This window comes from Xiphias gladius, chromosome 16 (assembly GCF_016859285.1).
Source record: "Xiphias gladius isolate SHS-SW01 ecotype Sanya breed wild chromosome 16, ASM1685928v1, whole genome shotgun sequence".
In the NCBI taxonomy this organism is placed as follows: Eukaryota; Metazoa; Chordata; class Actinopteri; order Istiophoriformes; family Xiphiidae; genus Xiphias; species Xiphias gladius.
In genome coordinates this window covers 27,777,737-27,796,364 of record NC_053415.1, presented here as the reverse complement: position 1 = coordinate 27,796,364, position 18,628 = coordinate 27,777,737, and the positions used below count along the sequence as shown (strand labels likewise).

Here is an 18,628-nt window from a genome sequence, read left to right as displayed (position 1 = left end):
ATAAAGCGGATCAAAATCTGATCCTGTCTCTACTGAGCTCTGCTGTGCTTCGTCCCCCTCAGCCTGCTGTTCTAGCATTTTACTACATGTGGGGGCGGAAATTAAAGTGAGTGACACTGCTCAGACGCTGAGGTTGGAACTTTGATGCTAATCGTGATTATTAAAGCTCAGTTTTACAAAGCGCTGACGTCACTGTCACTTCTTCAAATGACAAGCGGCTCCAGCCGCAGCTCATATCAGCTGCCACTAATTAATGTTAACTAACTGATGACTGGCAAAAAGAAACTGTCTGTAGTTGGTTTTTGTGTCTGAACTTGACAAAAGATCATTTGAGAGAGAGAAGAGGCTCCACTCATGTTTTTTTCTGTTGTTCCAACAAATCCAACGAGTGAGACGGGTCTCGTCACATTCTTCCAGATAACCTTTCATTCATATCGGGCCGATAATTTAAGCTCGCGAACGTCAGTACTTGAATCAAGGAGCTCATGAAAAATAGGAAGCCTCGCATTTAGTATCTAGAGCTGTTATTTCAATGTGTGTGATTATGTGTGTTTTTATATAGATATAAAATGCTTATATTTAATAAGCTTTTATGTGAATATACCTGTAAGTGTCAGATCTGACTCAGAATCAGCAGATACACAATATTAAAGGACCCAGATCAGGATCAGGACATCCCTAGCGTGTACATCCATTAAACATATTTTTGGTATTATTTTAGCCAATATACATAATAACTTTAGAAGGGACCCGACGACCCAAGCACCCAGTTCTTTCTGTCTGTGTGTGGATCTCACAGTGACGTACCAACAGATTCTTAAATGAAAACACACCGGACTTATCACTAAATTCCAACAATGGCCGATCCCTGCGACTGAACTGCCACAGACTGATCCCATTTGTCTTAATGTGACATGAAATTTGCTCAGGAAAAGAATCAGTAATTAATTTAAAGTAGTGACCTGTCAGGAGGAGGCTGGGAGACCTTTTCCACCAGTTTCACCCCCGCCTGCCTCTAAAACACAGGAAAAGCATCTCAGGAAAGTGTCACATTTATATTTACAGCACAGGTTTTCTGGCCAAAAGATCCGTCAAACTTAAAAAGATTGAAGCAGTTATCTCCTGCTGCCGCCGGGGGTCACCAAACTGCAGAGATCCCTATCTTGTTTCACTCAGAGGAAGAAGACTGCTCTTTCAGCTTAAAAGTACAATAAAAAGTAGCTTTAAAGCCCTAAAGCCCTACATATACCTGTGACTTTCTAATTCCTAAACTGTCATGAACAATCCTGCAATCCAACTTTTTACGAAGCCGCGGTGACAAAGAAAACTGGCTTCGAACTGGGATGATCCACGGTCGGTTCCTCGTGATCTTCAGTCTCATGTCTCTTCGAGGGTATTAGAGAAAAAAAAAAGTCATTTAATGAAGCAGGATGATCCCAAGTTGAAGTTGTGAATTTTCTTGGAGGAAACCAGAATGAATCCTTCAGGTTTTCTGCTGCACCATGGGCCAAAAAAACAGACGGAAAGTGTCCAGTCCGCCGTCTCGGGCCAAAGAAATGATCTGAAGTTAAAAACCGGAGGTTCCAGAAGATAAAGTGTACGCTGCACTGGACTGACACCTGAATGGAGCTTCAGCACAAAGATCCCTGACAGTGATGAGAGACGAAGATACAGTTCATCCTCAGTTCGGAAAAAGAGGAATGAAAGAGTGGAGGTCCTGAGGAAGGAATGATGGAGAGAAAAATGAAAACAAGAACGAGGAAAAGAAAAGAGGTGAGGGAGAAGGAAGGGCAAAAAGTAGAAAAAGGAAGAGGCTTTTTGAAACACAGGAAACGTCTGCAGCCCAAATCCACGGAGGCCTGCAGGCGAGTGTTCAGGTCAGTAAAATGCCCAGCTACCTTGGTGTTTTAGTGTTTTATCAGCTGCAGTGGCCGGGCAGCGGTCCAGCCACTAGGGGGAGCAGGGGGAGCAGCAGGAGCCACAGAGCGATGGCCAGACCCGGACAACTGGAGCAGGGGTCTGGAACAAACAAACAAACAAACAAACATCAAGTTCGAACCACGTTAGAATGACACGCAATTGGTCCGAATGAATTCCACGTTGTGTCAACAGTCTTTCTGATCATAAATACTGATCCAAAGAGACACGTGTTGTAAAATGTGTTCACTTTGTTCTGTTTTATTTGGAATGAAAACACGATTCTCTAGATTTGACTGCAGGTCTTTCTTTGCTGGTGTCGTGTTGAAAAAAAATAAAATTCCAGACTCTAAATTGCAGCGTCAGATACTCTCCTATCCAATCCTTTTCCTTGTGCCAATAAGAAAGGCCTCAGCCGAACATCCCGTACGTCAGACTAGGAGGTGCGACACTGACCAATGGGGTTACTCCTGGAGGTATTGACGGGCGGGAGCTGGTGGGGGAGAGGGCAGTCGTCACAGAAGTCGGCGCAGGCGGGGCAGATCAGGACGCCGTTGTAAACCCAGTCGTTGACTCGAACGCTGACGCTCAGCAGCTGACCTTTACGGACGCAGAGGAAGGAGCGATCCTGAACGAACACCGTCAGGCCCTGAGCTGAGCACAGCACCTGCAGCGGGGGGGGGATAGGGAGACAGATAGGGAGGGAGAGAGGGAGAGGGAGAGAGAGAGAGGGGGAGGGGGGGGGGGGGACATTTCTATCCAGACTTTGCCGATATTTAGTGGATTCTATTCTTTCCTGTGTCTGTATGTTTCCACCCCGGCAGGCGAGTCCTCGGACACTAACTGATTTTAAACGGGGTCTTCACCGATCAACAGACGCGGATTCACACAAAACCGTTCCACCCGTTGAGAATTTTATTGACAGCACCTTGTAGCATCCGGAGCCCCAGTCAGGGTACGTCATCTTCCTGGTGCACTGCTCCATAACGAACGCTGACCTCTGGTACAGACACACGGAGTCCGGTCCGTACTGCTCGGCTCCGTAATTCCTCCACAAGTCTGAAAGCACACGCACACGCACATGCACACACGCACACACAGAATTCACTCTATTCATGCAGACTGGTGACAGCCTTTTAGTGACAGTAACGACACTTCACACGCACCTTTCCGACGTGTGAATTGAGCGAGGTGTGTCTGACCTTTCCCGAACCCACAGTCGGACATTCACGCCCACCTCTGCGCTGATTGGCCGACTGTGTGCAGGTGAAAAGCTCTTTTTGGCTTTTTTCATAATGCATGTGTACGGACAAGTGGACTAGTCTTCTGAAAATGCGTTACAGGATTATCTCGTCTCCTGCCCTCTCTGTGACGGCTGGCCGCACATGTCGACGCCAAAAAAGTGATTCTGAGCACTTCTCAGTCTGCGCGTCGACCTTTGAGAGCGCACAGGTACGGACTCGTAAGAGCGGAATTAGACTTGTGCACAACGGAGGACAGAATAATCTGATGGCCAAAGCTGCTGGTGCCCACTTCAGGTGACCTGAACCCCCGGAGCACAGACTCAGGCTGAGGGCAGAGCGCCACCTGTCCAGTTGGACCTGGAAGGGAAGGGTCATCCTGTCAGACCCCACCTTCTACCTTCAAAATAAAAGCTTGAACCCCCCGACGGAGACTAGGAGCCGTATCTGGTGTCGGCATTAACTAATGAATCGATATGTGTTGACAATAAATGACTAAAATCACATTCGGTTTGATGGCAAATGATCTAGAGTCATGTTGAGAGTCGGAGTAATTTAAAACTAGTTAGTCTACGTCATAGTGGCCGTGTCAGCTTGGAGGTTCCTTGTGTTTCTAGTGGGATTTCTTTTTATTTCTCCTTCTTCCATTTTTATGAATAATCTTCACAGAGAAAACGATTGGAAGCATCGTGAGAAAAACATTTCTGAAGGAGGCTGATTGTGAGCAGGATGTTGTCCTCAGAAATCTAGGGAGCCTGTCACGGGCCGGTTGCCTTTCCTCTGATCTGATCCTGACTGGGATTCAAAAAAACTGACTTTTTTCCTTGTGCAGACTTGAACTTTGAAAAAGACATGACCCTGACGCCCCGATGCAGCTGGCTAGTCAAAAACGGTTGGGAAGCGATCCATTGTGATCTCACGTGCTCAGAAACCAACGCGGCTGGAAGAAACCGGGGGAGACAGACAGGCTTCGCTTTGTGCTCTCTGGAATCTTTTGTCGTGAAAATTCACCCGCATTCACCGTGGAGCGTGGCCGTTCAGCTACATACACTTCTGCCTTCGGTCGTGGTCAGGGTTTGTTTCGAGCACAAGGACACCTGACCAACGGCAGAGTGAGGAAGTACCTGGCTGGTTCTCAGACACTCTGCAGTAGGAGTTCCTCTGATATTCTCCGCTGAGGTGCCAGCTGAACTCCTGGCTGAAGGGACAGTAGTCGGCGATCTCCACAGCTCCCCCGAAGAACGACAGCTGGTCGTCAGCCACATCCGGGATCCGTTCAAAATACTGACACACACACACACACGCACGGTGTATTGACAGACCACAGCATACAGCGTTTCAAAACCCTATTTCAAACCACACATTGCTTGACGACACACAGTAGGACACTAGTGCGTCATATACAGTACATTTTATACTCTAATCTGCAGATGAATTGACAATAAAAACGATCGAATGTGTCCAAAGGCACGGAATTTATTATTCCCTGGGTGTGCCCAACATAGCTGCCGCCTCCTCTCAATGTCTGAGACAACAGGCAATGGGCCGTGAAAGCGGCAGACTTAAGATATGTTCTCTGGGAGTCAGCATGCAGACCGCAGCAGCAGTCACCACTCGTGATGAGGCCAAGGTAGGCTGCAATCAGCTGATTGATATCAATCAGCTGATTGCAGATACTGTATCAGAGAATTTGTCGGCCAAAAAGAAGCAACGAGCGGCACAGAAACGCCAATCTAGGTTTTACATTTCTTTATGTGAAACAAAATATTACCAGCCAATATGTCATTATCAGATTGTTTGAGCTGCAGAACATCAATATCAGTATCGGCCTCGAAAATCCAGTATCTGTCAGACTACACAAAATACTACAGGCAGCATCATAGAGGAAAACATCAGGAAAGGTTGCAATAAGTAAAGAGATGAAACACAAGCGAAAAAAATCTTGCAAAAGGCTGATCCCTTTTGAAAGGCCTAGTCTGGCTGCGACGGCCTCGGTGTGAAAGTTTCCTGTCAGGTCAGACAGCAGCGATTCACAAGCTGATGCAAAACGAGGCACTTTCACATCATTGAAAGAAACTTAAAGGAGACTTTCAGGACACCAGGAAAGGTCACAGTTGAAACTCTGCTCTGCCGGCAGAATCAGCACCTACGTCTGAGTGAGTGCGCGTGTACCTGGTAGTCCAGCGGCAGCTCCTGTGGGTATCTCTGCAGGTTGCAGACGGCCACAGCCAGCTGGTCCTGTCTGCAGGTCAGCTGCAGGGGAGAGGCTCGCACCGTGTCGCAGTACGGGGTCACAGCGTGTCGCCTGCGACGACAGAGACAACACAAACCTCACTGGGGCGAAGGGCAACGAGAGGCACTTTCACTTTAAAGATTTCAAATCACACAGATGAATCTGACTTTGTTTAACCAGGCAAAAATACAGGAAATCAGATGATAAAAATAAAGTCAGGCTGACGTGCAGCATAATCAACAGCTTTCTCTGCATTCGTTTCTCTTGCATTCATGAGTGGTCGTCACCACCAGAGGACGCTGTTTACTGTGAAGTGAGCTGAGGGCTTTAATGCAAGTTAACAAAAAACCTGAGTGTGACAAAACCCGTATCAACCGACAACGGTGACTGCCAGTGAATGAAATAAAACAAAGATACTTCTACGAGCTGCAGCGCTCACGTCCCAACTGAACACTCGCTCACACACACACACACACACACACACACACACACACACACACGCACCTGTACATGTGCACCAAGCAGAGGATGTAGTGTCAGCCCTACGTAGAAATCACACGCCACCGACGGCAACTCGCACATTTTCTTACAACACTCAAACTGTTCACAGATGCGTTAAAAACCCGGTTGTTGTCTGTCTTTGACCTATGATGTCATTTGTATCTTCGGTTTGTTTCTGTTGGGTCTGATTTGTTTCATCTGTCTCGTCGTATCTAGCAATGATAAAAACTTTTAAACATTTGAATGGATCCCACCAGTGAAAATAAACCCAAGCACATGCTGATCTGACTTTTTTTTATTGCACCATCCTGTGTTTTGCTGCATCAGCCTGTGTTGAAATATTATTTTTACACACCGGTGAGTGACCCTGAGCTCTACTACCACACTAAAAGACACGGATTGTCTGAACTCAGACAGGAACCAGCGTGTTATCCCTCCTCCTTCTTTCTTGTAATCAACGCTAAGCGTAGAAAAATTCAGGTAGCAGCTCCTCGTGTTTAGTCGGCGCTGACGTCGGCGCAGCAGCCTCGCTGAGTAACTGGACGTGCTGAACGTTGGCTGTTGTTGGGCTACAGCGCTTTCTCTAGCCGGTGTCTGTACTCGGCCACAGATCATCTGTGATGGCGGAAGCATCCTGTTACGCTGCTGTACAACCAGAATGGACTGAGTGTTTCTGTAGTTTCAACAATCTCGCGAAGAGCGAGACGCCTTCTCTCTAGCTGATCGCATCACGTCACATTCTCCAGTGAAACTTTCATTGGTACCAGATCAATAATTTAACCTTATAAACGGAGCTGATTTAGACCAGGACCTTCAGTGTTTGGATCAAGTAGCTGATGAAAAATACGATCTGACAGATTTAGCGTCTACAGCTGTTATTTCAATGCGTGAGATGCAGATCTTCTCAGCATCAGCAGATACCCAATATTAAAGGGTCTGTTTGGTGACGCAAGCTTTAAAAGGACCAGACTAGATGTTCTTTGGGATCATGAGGTCTAAAACCTGCAGAAACACCTCGTCTGAAGAGAAGTTTCACACCAAGAGTATTATTAGTATTATTGTGACCTCTGTCTCTGTCTGTCCATCCAGAACTTGCAGCTCTTCATGACAAAGTCGCAGCCGAGGCCGCGGCCCCAGTCCAGCCTCTGAGCCAGGCTGTAGTTGGCTCGGTACCAGCCGCTGTCCTCCATGATGGCCAGCGTCAGCCGAGAAAACACCCGGTTCTGGGTGTGGGAGCCCGTCATCGCCTCGTTCTGAGGGAGGACAAGAAAGCGATCGGAACCAGGAGAAACCCAGTCGTTCACTACAAAACGGTCACCCAGAGACAAAGTGTGGTTACCTCCAGCAGTCTCTTCTCCCAGTGGTTCAGTTCAGTCCCCGTCCCTCCCTGGTTCTCCAGCTCCATTCCCTCCAGGATGGGACAGTTAAAATGTCTCCTGGCCTCCTCCTGCAGCCAAAGGGAAGAACAGCAACTGACACTGACCGGAATAACAACTAAACCAGGGCTGCAACTTATGACTATTATCATCATCATTATTATTATTATTGATTAGAGCTGCAACGATTAGTTGATTCATTGATTGGCAGAACATTAATCCGCAACCACTCTGGTATTCGATAAATCATTTTAGGTTTTTTCAAGCAACAGTACAACATGTTTAGAAGTTCCAGCTTCTCAAATGTGAGGATTTGATGCTTTTCTTTGTCAACTGAATATCTTTGTGTTTTGAACTGTCGGCTGAATAAAACCAGCAACCTGAATCCATCTCCTTGGCCTGCTGGAAATAATAGCAGGCAATTTTCCTCATTTTCTGACACAATGATTAATTGATAAGTGAGGACAAACTGGAGACTTATGAAGAAAATAATCCTTGCAGCCCTATTATCATTTAATCTGTCGATTATTTTCTCAATGAATCGTTCAGTCTATGACTTGTCAGAAAACTGCCTGTCAAAATTTCCCACAGCTCATATTACTTGTTTCACTCAACCAAAAGTTCAAAATCCAAATATATTCAGCTGTAAACTAAACTACAGATACTTCAGTAACAGTTCCACCTCCTACACTCCCTCTAAACTGTTTCCTCTGTGGTGTTGGGTTGAAATCTTTCCCCCTTAATAAACAGAAAGTAAAATGGTTACTGCTTGAACACTTTTCGTTATAGTCCTGGTCTCCCCTGAAAGGCAGCTCTTTGGAGTTCACTACCAAAAAGTCAGGATAAGTCTTTATCGTCAGAGGTATTTATGGAGGCACCAGCCTGGTAAAAATGTAAGGTTTCCTCATCTTTTCAAATTCCCCGTTCTGTTTTATAAGCACTCGTTTTACAAAACAAGTGACTGTTGTCGCTTTGAGACTGGAATCGTAAAACCGTTAACATGAACAGAATCATGAGGCTCGGATCTTTTATATGATGTAATGTTTGTCCAAACACAATTACAGTGACCAACCCAGATATAGTGATCAAAAAGCTTGGAGCAGAATCATTCCTGTTCAAATGCTGTTCAAATAATTAACTGATAGTGATCATGTAGTCTGCTTACAGTGTCCATTTTGGGTCATTTTGAGTCTCCTCTAACTTATCTGTACGAGGTTTTTGAACTGCCACAGTGTGTAACCACCATCCCAGCCTGCTCTCCCAACACAAGTTCACTCTGTGTGTGTGTGTGTGTGTGTGTGTGTGTGTGTGTGTGTGTGTGTGTGTGTGTGTGTGTGTGTGTGTGTGTGAGAGAGAGAGAGAACGTGCACTTCCTGTGCACGCTCACACCGCCCTGGCTCAGGGAGTTATTATGCCCTCCGGTTGCCCTCCTGCCCGCCACGGCGCAGTTTACGTTACTTTATCTTAAATACAGTATAAATAGCGAAGCTGTCCCTTTCATTACTTTATATTTATGTCATAAATATACAAAAGTCACTTAGATGGTGATCTGCAAGAGAAACAAACTCTGGTTATAATCATCATCTGCTTATAGTGAGCAGTTTAACCCAGAGAGATGTGATCACTGTGAGCGTTTTCCACTAGACTCCCTTCCCACCTCTTATTCAGATGTATACACACATACTGTATGTCCCCTCCACACATATCTTAAGACATATAAATATAATCTGCTTTGAATAAGAAACTATGCGTGTCCAAATCTGTTTCATTTCCAAGGTTTAACCACTGGACACAAGAAGTCTCCTTCTCCCTCAAGTGCGAGTTTCATACTGGACTACGATTGGCTGTAAACTAGTTGTGAAGTCATAAATCTTGCCGGTGCGTCCAGGTGTTAAACTGAGACTTAAGGTGAAGCTCAGAGAAACTTGAAACCAAACTCACACGTTCTGCAGAGTGAAGTCGGCATCACCTGAAGGAACAATAAGCAAAACTCCTTTTTGAGAGGGAGCGGAGCTTTAATGTTTTTCAGTGCAGCGAGGGGACAGGCTCGGTAGAGACAGCGCAGCTTTTCCTCATAGCGCAAAACTGTACTTGTAATCACGTGTTCAGCTGTGGAGACAGACTTATTGAGACTTACAGAGGCTACTTTGAGTTGGTTTCAGTTTTACTCTGACTTGGCATTCAGGTATTTTGTGCATTAGGAGGCATCGCTACGTGTGATGTCCTCCTCTTTCCCCCATCCGTCTTTTCTCCCTGTCTGAAGTCTCTGTCCACAAGCTCACACGGAAAAAGCTGATTAGACACATCAATCCGTGTGTACACGTAAAACAAATTCCCTTTCCACAATTACAGAAACCAGAAGTCTGAAGTCAACAGAGAGCCGACTGGAACCTGGTTACCGAAGAGCATTTAAACGCACCCATCGTCCTGCATATTTAAAAAGGAAAGTAGAAAAGCAGCTCACACACACTGTGAAGAGCTGTGGACCTGGCTCAACATCATATATGGTTATTTTGGGAATAGGTTGGACCCTTCAGGAAGAACTGGCATCAGCGGCAGTGACCCACACAAACTGCTTCTTACCACGACACGAGGAGTGACGAGGACGTGGACCTGGTGTCGGACCATCACCCCTCCTCTGATGTCCCACAGCCTGCTGACCCTCCTGATCACAGCCTCGCTCCACTGGTACAGGCCCAGGCTGAGCGAGAGTCACACACACACACACTCGGGTTAGGATTAGCAGTGACAGCTGGCACAGTAGAGCAGCTGGAGAAGGACTCTTGTGCCTCTCGAATGGTCAAACAGCGCCTGAAACTCCCCGTTTACAACTGAAGGCAACACTATGAATGTATCAAGGAGAAAAGTGTTTTGAGAAAAGTCTGAAAGTGTGTCCCGTTACACAATATCTGAAAGATTTTCACTCCTGATTATTGATTATCACTTCAGCAAGTTAAAGGAATAGCTCGACATTTTGGGAAATACGTCTACTCGCTTTCTTGCTGAGAGTTAGACGAGAAGATCGATACCACTCTCATGTCCGTGTGGTAAATGCTAAACTGCAGCCAGGAGGCGGTTAGCTTAGCTTAGCATGAGTTCCTGGAGTTGTCAGCTGGTTGCCTGGCAACCTCATTATGACGACAAGATCCAGGAAGTAACTGTGCCCAAGAAACAGTCCGGCACATGACCCCCCCCATTGAACCACAACGTGTAGTTTTCACTCTTCGGGTTTTTTACGGACTAAACAAACGAGAGCTACAGTAACAGTGAGCTCCACAGGAGGTGGATGTGTTCCCTGTGCACAGAGCCACGCTAGCTGCCGTTTCCCCCTGGTTCCGGTCTTTACGTTAAGCTAAGCTAACCAGCTACTTTACAGACATGAGAGTGGTATCAGTCTGACCGTCTCTGCATGAAAGTGAATGAGTGTATTTTAACACACTGAACTAATACTTTAAAACATTAACCTTCAGTGACTGAAACCGGTGAATCTACAGCTAGTCGAGTTTTTACAGCCAACTGCAGGTTTCTTTGACTCAGACACATTATTCCTGTAGGTCCAGCTTTAGCTCTGCTGAGTGTTGTATAAAAGATGGAAAATCTGTTCCACAGAGGACATGATGAGTCAAACCGTATGAATGAAATTTAAAAGGACTCTTGACAACCAAGTGAGCACTCCCTCCAGAGGAGGCGTGGTCTGTTTTTTTCCCTCTTTTGTCTTTTTGGTCTCCTTTGGTATAAAACACTGAAGGACATTTAAATGTAAATGCTGACATCACTTTTCACTAGCTTTCTATGGATCAGATTCACATTCTGCCCCTCAGCAGCAGACTAAACGATTTCTCACACACAGTATTCACCTCTCGTTGAAGGCGGGCAGGCCGCTGGCGAAGCGAGGAGTCAGAGGTTTGCCCTCATCGTCGTGGTAGAAGGCAAACAGACCTGCTGAAAACCCCTGGTGGACAGAGAAGGAGCACACAGGTTCAGCTTCGGTGTCTGCCTTTACATCCACAGAAATCGCCCACATCCGTTCTGTTCTGAACAACGGTGACATGTCTCCGCAGCATGGGTTTATTCCAGTGGAGCTGACTTGCTCTCGGGGATGAGGTACAACCCTGTGAATTTGTAGCTTACAGGTTGGTGCCGACTCAACAGTAATGACCTTTGATGTAAGCTACCGTAGCTTATTAGCCGTGTGTCACCATCCAGTTGTGTTGAAGCTCCTCGGCCAGAGTATAAACTGCTCCACAACAGACAAATGGTTTACACAGTTAGGAGACAAAAGTCAAAAGTACAAATACAACTTTTCAATAAACTGTGTGATCTTATTGTCCCGTTGGCGACAGAGCTAATGAGCTTGCCGACTGACAGAGGATTACCAAGGTCACCTTCAATAACCAGTGGATTCAGATCCTTTACTTAAGTTAAAGTACCGACACATTAATGTGGAAAGACTCCGTTACACGTCAAAGTCCTGCTATCAAAATCCTACCTTAGTAAAAGTACACAAGTATCATTAGAATAATGTAGTTAAAGCATTAAACTCAAAAGCACTCACTCCACAAAATGACCCATGTAACGAATACTTTAAGCTATGAGCTAGCAGGGCTCTCAATTCTTCCAAAAGTCAAGTTCGAACCACGTTTGAATGAAAGTTCAATCAAATGAATTCAAGCTTCTGGCCGTGTGAGACAGCTGCCCAGTACAAAGTCCACAAACCCCTTATCTTTGTTAGCTACTTCGCCATTTACAGTGTAGAACCCAAACACGCTGCTTCTCAGACGCTTTGGTGTCGCGACTGTCCGCTCAGGACGGCTTTGCTCACGAGTGTCCTCCATTTTCATAGCAAGCAACAGAACATTACTGGCTTGAAAGGTCAAAGGGGCGAGCTGATAGTGAAGTTTTAGAGCGCCCTCTACTGGATCACAGGGCAAACTACCTCACATGGTCTGTTGCGCTTATAGACTGTAAATGTTTAATTCGAACAAGTGATTACGCTTCAAATACTAACCTTTTCAAACAAAAAGTGACAGCCCTATGAGAACGTTGACCCTGATGCGTCTGTGCAAGCAACATTAAACGGCACAGTCCAGAGAAAATAGACAGAAGCTCAGAGAGATCATGTGACTGATTAGCACTAGCGTGTTAGCAGTTAGCTTGCCAGCTACAGCCGTTCTCCGGCCAGCCTCCTAAAGACTCTACGTCACCAAGACTCTAGAAGCACATGTTTTGTGAAGACGTCTGGATGAATTCTGGTGTGACCGGCCCTTTACTCATAAGTGGGTTAGGATAACATTTCATGTTAATTCTTATCAATACTCTTGTGAACTTGCAAAGCATGAACTGTAAACACTGTAAACAAAGTGAAAAAACAGCAAATCCTGTGACAGAAGATGAAAAGAAAAATGTGGTGGCACCGACCAGAGCGTGGATGATCTCATGTTTGACGGTGGAGAGCATCCCTTCAAACTCCTGAGGCTGAGAGGAGATCATAGCAGGGCACAGGTTGGCATAGCCTGCTACAGGTCTGAAGACAGACAGACAGACAGACACACACACACACATGTGCACACACACACACACACACACACACAATTGTTTTTCAGTACAGGTGGGGACGTTCGCGCAGTGCCGAGTCATGAGTAGCCCTGACCATCTAAAGCTGTCGTCTGTAGCTTTTAACCAGGTCCGACAGTCAGATCGCCCTTGTGACCTTTACATTAAAGTGAGCTGGATCTTCATTCAGGCAAGAGACCGACATGTTAACTGCCATCAAATTAGAGTAAAGGGGTGCAGGTCTGCAAAGGGGTCAGGACACGATAAAGACAATCAGCTACTATACATCCTTACAGTTGAGACTACAACTTCTGAAATGAAAATACGGTGTGAAAGAGTTTTCAACACACGTGAAAACATGCCGCCTACATGTGTTATCCTCCCACCTGTCCAGCTCTGCCTCCAGCTGGCAGTAAGCAGCGTAGGCCACTATGTTCTCCTGTCCACAGCGCTCTGTGGTGATACCGCTGACGTAGAGCACAAAGTCGGACCCCTCCACTCCGGGGCCATCTGGCTGTCCTGAGGGGCCACATGACTTCCCAGACTCACCGCACACCTTGCATTGCTAGGAGGGAAAAACACAAGACAAGAGTGAGCAAAGGGACTCTGTAAAAGACTGACAGGACTTAATCTGAAGGTAGAAGTCCTCGGACAGTCAGGACGGACAAACCTTTTACTGATTATCACGAGTGCGTTACACGCTCTACAAACTCTGCATGCGCCCATCCTTTCTGATAAGACGTTTTACCTTCTGACTGTGAGCCCCACATGTTCAGCAGTAAGAACAGACAGCAGGAGAGGCCGAAGCACTATTATTAGCTCCTGCCCAGCGTCAACAAAAACCACAATGACATTACCATCCCAACAATAACCTTCTTTTCTCCTTTCAGCCATCCACTCTGCCTTTACCTCCTTCTGTCCCTCTCACCATCTGCCTCCTCATTTTGGTCTTTTTCCTTCCTTTCCCACGCTGCTTTCTCCATTCTTCTCCCTCCCTAACTCCCCCTCTTCTCCCTCATCTGTTCTGTCATGTAACATCCAGGATAACGAGATTACGATTGCTGACAGTAGCATTTACCTCAAAGCACCTCGATACAGCCTCACGGGGCAGCTAGCATGTTTGGAATCTCTTAGTCGTGTTATTACAGTATTTATTATCCGTGTGCAATGGCTCTTCCTGACCTGCAGGTGGTGCTGTGGTACGATGACAGGGCCGCACCGGGTGACGTCTGCGCAGGCGTCCTGGCAGTAGCGATGGGGGTCATCTCTTTTCCTCAGGTACTGGTTGGTTGCACATTGTCTGAGACGACACCGACAACAATCAATGACGTTAAGCGAACTCTGCGTCATGGTTAGAAATGTTGGAGTAACTGGAGGATGGAGAAGGCTTCTGAACATCCACCTTCCCATCTAGCAGCAAAGACTAAAGTTACGTCCCAAAATCTGGACCCGGAGACTTAGCGCTCCAAGACTTTTGCGAACATCTCCATCGTTTTCAGTGTATTGAGTGAGGACCGTGTTTGAGGGCTGGAAACAGCATCCACACCTGAAGCCAGACAACGAGCCTCAAGCTTGAACATTTTAGTCTTCTGATTCACATACCTGATGAAGGTCTTTGACCCAAACGTTGCATTAGATGTTCTTTATTGAGCAACTGAAGACAGCGTGTGGTTGTCTCTTCTTCCTCATAGTATTCTTATTCTAAATTTCTCTTGCGTTCTACACTGATGCTAGTTTTTACCCAAAAGAAAACTCTCAAAAAATGAGTGAAAGAAATTCTTGAATAGCTCGTTTACTTAAGTAAAAATTTCTTCGTTTGACTGGTTCCCGCATGAGACCCAGTGTGTAGTGAGCCCCTGTAAACTGTAGTTCAAAACCCTGCGATGGGACAGGCCACATACCTGCTGAGCAGCACGGGCCCCACCCTGCGCCTCACACTGAAAGCCCTCTGCAGGTAGTCGATGGCCTGAGGAAACAGTTTATCCTGAGGAGACACACACACACATTAACATAGTTTCAGTCTGTTTCAGCTCTGACCACAGCCAAAGTATGTGTCTGAACACTTTGTGATGTCAAAATCAGCAGAAGCCCCACTGCTGCAATATTTTTGCAACGTTCTCCCTATATGTGTGTAATATATATAAGTAATATATACACATATATACATACACCAACCAAGGACAATCCGGCACCTTACTATCTTACTGTCTCTGTCTGTCCAGCCAACACACGACACACTATTCCGTTGACCAACTCTTATTGGCATTTATACGCCAACAAAAGCAGCAATATGCCAAGCAACACAATGAAGAACACTTGGATCTAGCAAACGTGGATGTTACCAATGGACAATTTAAGATGTATATTTTTTAATGCGTTTTGCAAATGTTTTACGAGGAAGGAAAAACATTCACCGGGTTTGTTAGACCTCAAGGACGCACATGAATGACAACAGACACTGAATGTAAACAGAACTTTTCTTTAACAGGAGATGTGGGGGTTTGTGTGTGGGTTCGCCACCTGCTTGTCTCCCCAGGTACACTTCTTCCTCTGTCACTGTTTGTTTTCTGGATGCAGTAACTGACATAATGGCAGAGAACAATGGACCCAAACCCAAGCTTCAAAACATCCCTTCATTGATAATCAGCAGATTATTTCCTCCATTAATCAATTAATGGTTTTGTTTAAAATGTCAGAGTAGAGTGAAAAGTGCCTGTTAAAATCTCCCACAGCCCAAGGTAACTTCTTCAAACGTTTGTTTTGTCTTACTAACAGTCAAAAACTCAATGATATTTCAATTTATTATCATGTATTACAAGAAAACGCATCAAATCCAGACATTTGGCATTTTTGCAGCTCTACATCACCTTCTCAGGAGTTCCTCACCTTCACTAGTCTCCTCTTGTCTGCAGGAAGCCTGTGGAAAGAAAGATCACATCAGCTGAACACAGTAGTCACTAAGTGGATACCACTGGTGCCTGAATCGTAGAGAAATTGTAAAATATCAGACTGCAGCTTTAGAGGTGTTTTTAAGGCGGTTGTAGAACAGCTGATGACTGAGAACTTTTGACATTAACCCTCAAAAGTCTGGCTCTGGTGGCGATGGTCCTGTCTTCTTTAGGGGCTCATACAGTACATATAACATCCCTGTATATGTTAGTGTATGCAGTGTTGTGCTGCAGTACTTACTGGTCAACACTGTAGTCATAGATGATCTTTATCTTCAGCTGAAGGTCGTCAGGAGAGCTTCTCTTAGTCAAACGCTCAGGCTTCAAGTAAACGTGATGGACAACCTACAAGAGCCCAGCAGAGACAAGAAGAAACGATCTGATCAGACTGGCCGGTTCTTTCATTTAGCACCCAGAGTACTCCTGGTTAAGCTTGGGCAAGATGGATAAAATCTGAAAATGAGATTCATAACAATAGCAATATGCTGTTCAGCATATCGCAATATTCAATGAGCTACTATATATAATTAAATAATCAGATGAGAATGGCTGTTTATGGCTACGCCAGTGTCTTAACAGCCAATAAATTAAGGTATATCAACACATTGTTGCAACAGTCATAAAAATCCAATATCACTAATGTTATCTTAACTTATTACAGGTCTATCTGTATTGGGGTACTCATTAACGGACAAGACAAGAAACTGCAGCACAGAAATTATGTCCTGCAGCAAATTTATGTGGGAGATGACTGAAAACCGTATCTCCAGAACATAGTTTGTCCACCGGAGAGCATGGATAATTTTTCAACTGTGAAATGTTTCAAACACTATCGGTTTTAGTTGGGCATTATCAGAAACACAGATAGATAGACTTTATTAATCCAAAAGAGAAATGGCGCAGTTACATTTTATACAATCAACAAAATAACTGCATATACAGATTACTTAGATTGCGACTTCAACAGTTTGCATTTTGGGAGAACAACTTTCAGCATCAAAAATTTTGCGGAGTGTACGGGCCCATTTTGGTGCTAGATTTTAGTTTTAAGTACAGGTTTACAACATGACTCTTTTATTTTGAAGAAGTGTCCCTGGAAGTGGCATTTCTCTTGTTGCTAGGGGAACAGAGACTAAAGGTGAACATTAAAAACTGATGGACGAGCGGTGCGGTTGCAACTTCCTGCTTTTACAGGTGAAATGTGTCTGACAGACACTGTGCATGATGGTTATTGTCCATAAACACAGTCAACCCCAAGACCAACGGAGTAGCTTCACGTTAGCCAAGCTTCGCGTCGCTTGCTAACTATACAGTAAATCTGTCATTTAATCCCCGTTAGGCGGCTAACGGAAACACGCTGAAGTATTTTTACAACACAAAAACAAACGGTTCACGTCTTAGTGGAGACTGGCTCGAGTGGGTATCGAGCAACAAATGTTAAAACACAATGAAACTATACAGATCCGTTACAACTAGCATGCTAGCTAGCTTAGCTTGGTATGAACCCAGCAGGACGAACCGGGGCTCACCTCGTCGGGAGGCGGGGCTCGGTGTTTGCAGGTCCCATGGCAGCTCACTAACACAGCCAAGAGGGAGAAGATGAGAGCAGGGACCAGGAGGAGCCATGACACGGACGGCTTGCCATCCCCGCTCACCCTCGGCTCCATCCTCCGTCCAGCCCGACAAGCGGGGCTCGGCAGCCCGCAGTCAACAGAGCCTCCGCCGGTCCGGTCCCCTCGGTGCTCGTTTCATTCATCGCTTGCAGGGTGAATCAGAACATTTTATCATCCCGCGAATACGACCGACATTTAAACCTGAAGAGAAGAGACAGCAGTGGTGGCAGTAGCAGTAGCACCGGCAGGTAACAGGTAAAACGTACGCCTGACAGCTGCGGCCGGTGCTCGGTTGTTGTTTCTCGCCGTCGGCTGAAAGGACAGCACCGGCATCCCGAAGATCGTTTGATGCCATGATAGATCACTCAAAGGGGGATTTCTTGTACGGATGTCAGCTAAGCGAGGAGGCACGGCGGTGTTTCCGCCAAGTTGTTGCGGCCGTTGCAATGCCATGCAGGCGCACGGCTCTGCTGAGGGCTTTTAATTTGAAACGACGGATGCAGGGAGTGGAGGTTCGCGGTGACTCCCGGGCCGAGAGGGAGAAAGAGGAGAAAAAGCAAGAGAAGAGGGAGAAAGGTCGATTCAACTACGTCACGTTAAGATAAACGGGTTTTTATTATCTACTGATATTCTACCTGCGGGCACCACCCACGTACAACAAAAACCGTCGCGGTCGGACCCGGAAACCAAAGCGGAAACCAGCGACACAAAATCCCGGGGGAAACGCAGCTCAGCACCTCAAAGCTCGTCTGTTAACGCGATGCCTCACTCGGATCCAGGCGGAAGCATCTTAGCGTGGCCGAATAACTCCGCCGCTCGAGCTCAGGTTTATTTAGGAGCTCGTAGCGTGCACATTTCGACACAGGGGCACATGTTTATGTTAAAACTGGGGTGGCCCTCGTCGTTTCAGGTAACAATCTGCTTTAGTGGTGTATATCCCCGGGCTAATTTGCAGGTAATTAAATTACCACGAATCAACGAATACACAGTGAAAACGCGACTTTCTTACCTTCGAAATTCAGCCATGCCCCGGAGAGGGATTATCGGTCTGAGTGTGAAATGTGTGTTTGGGATTTTACACTCTGAGCATCTGAGGTGTTAGTCTTGTCCACATATGTCAGACGGTAAGTGATCCGTCGGTTCTCCTAGACAGCGTGTCGGATGCAGGAGAAATCCTCAGGCCGCCTGAAAGGCCAAGGATCCTGGGGGGCTCCCGGTCAGCAGCGGTGAGGACCCGCTGACAGTG

General features: G+C 46.0%; 1 protein-coding gene across 2 annotated transcripts; it reads right to left on the bottom strand.

The window, feature by feature from the left end:
• Positions 1–460: 460 nt before the first annotated feature.
• On the bottom strand, positions 461–18,628 carry lmln (leishmanolysin-like (metallopeptidase M8 family)). Of its 2 annotated transcripts, none has more exons than XM_040147902.1 (17): positions 18,392–18,628; positions 17,299–17,583; positions 16,011–16,114; positions 15,708–15,738; positions 14,723–14,805; positions 14,004–14,121; positions 13,208–13,386; positions 12,687–12,792; positions 11,126–11,220; positions 9,852–9,969; positions 7,232–7,339; positions 6,958–7,145; positions 5,331–5,463; positions 4,283–4,442; positions 2,846–2,976; positions 2,374–2,584; positions 461–2,019 (listed from the first exon to the last, which is right to left on the bottom strand). In XM_040147902.1, exons 2-17 carry the CDS (start codon positions 17,434–17,436, stop codon positions 1,919–1,921), a joined length of 2,004 nt encoding a protein of 667 aa, XP_040003836.1. In that variant the 5' UTR covers positions 17,437–17,583; positions 18,392–18,628; the 3' UTR covers positions 461–1,918. The 2 variants fall into 2 exon arrangements, with proteins under 2 accessions (XP_040003836.1, XP_040003835.1); XM_040147901.1 differs by lacking the exon at positions 18,392–18,628 and having other exon boundaries at positions 461–1,717; positions 1,899–2,019; positions 17,299–18,095.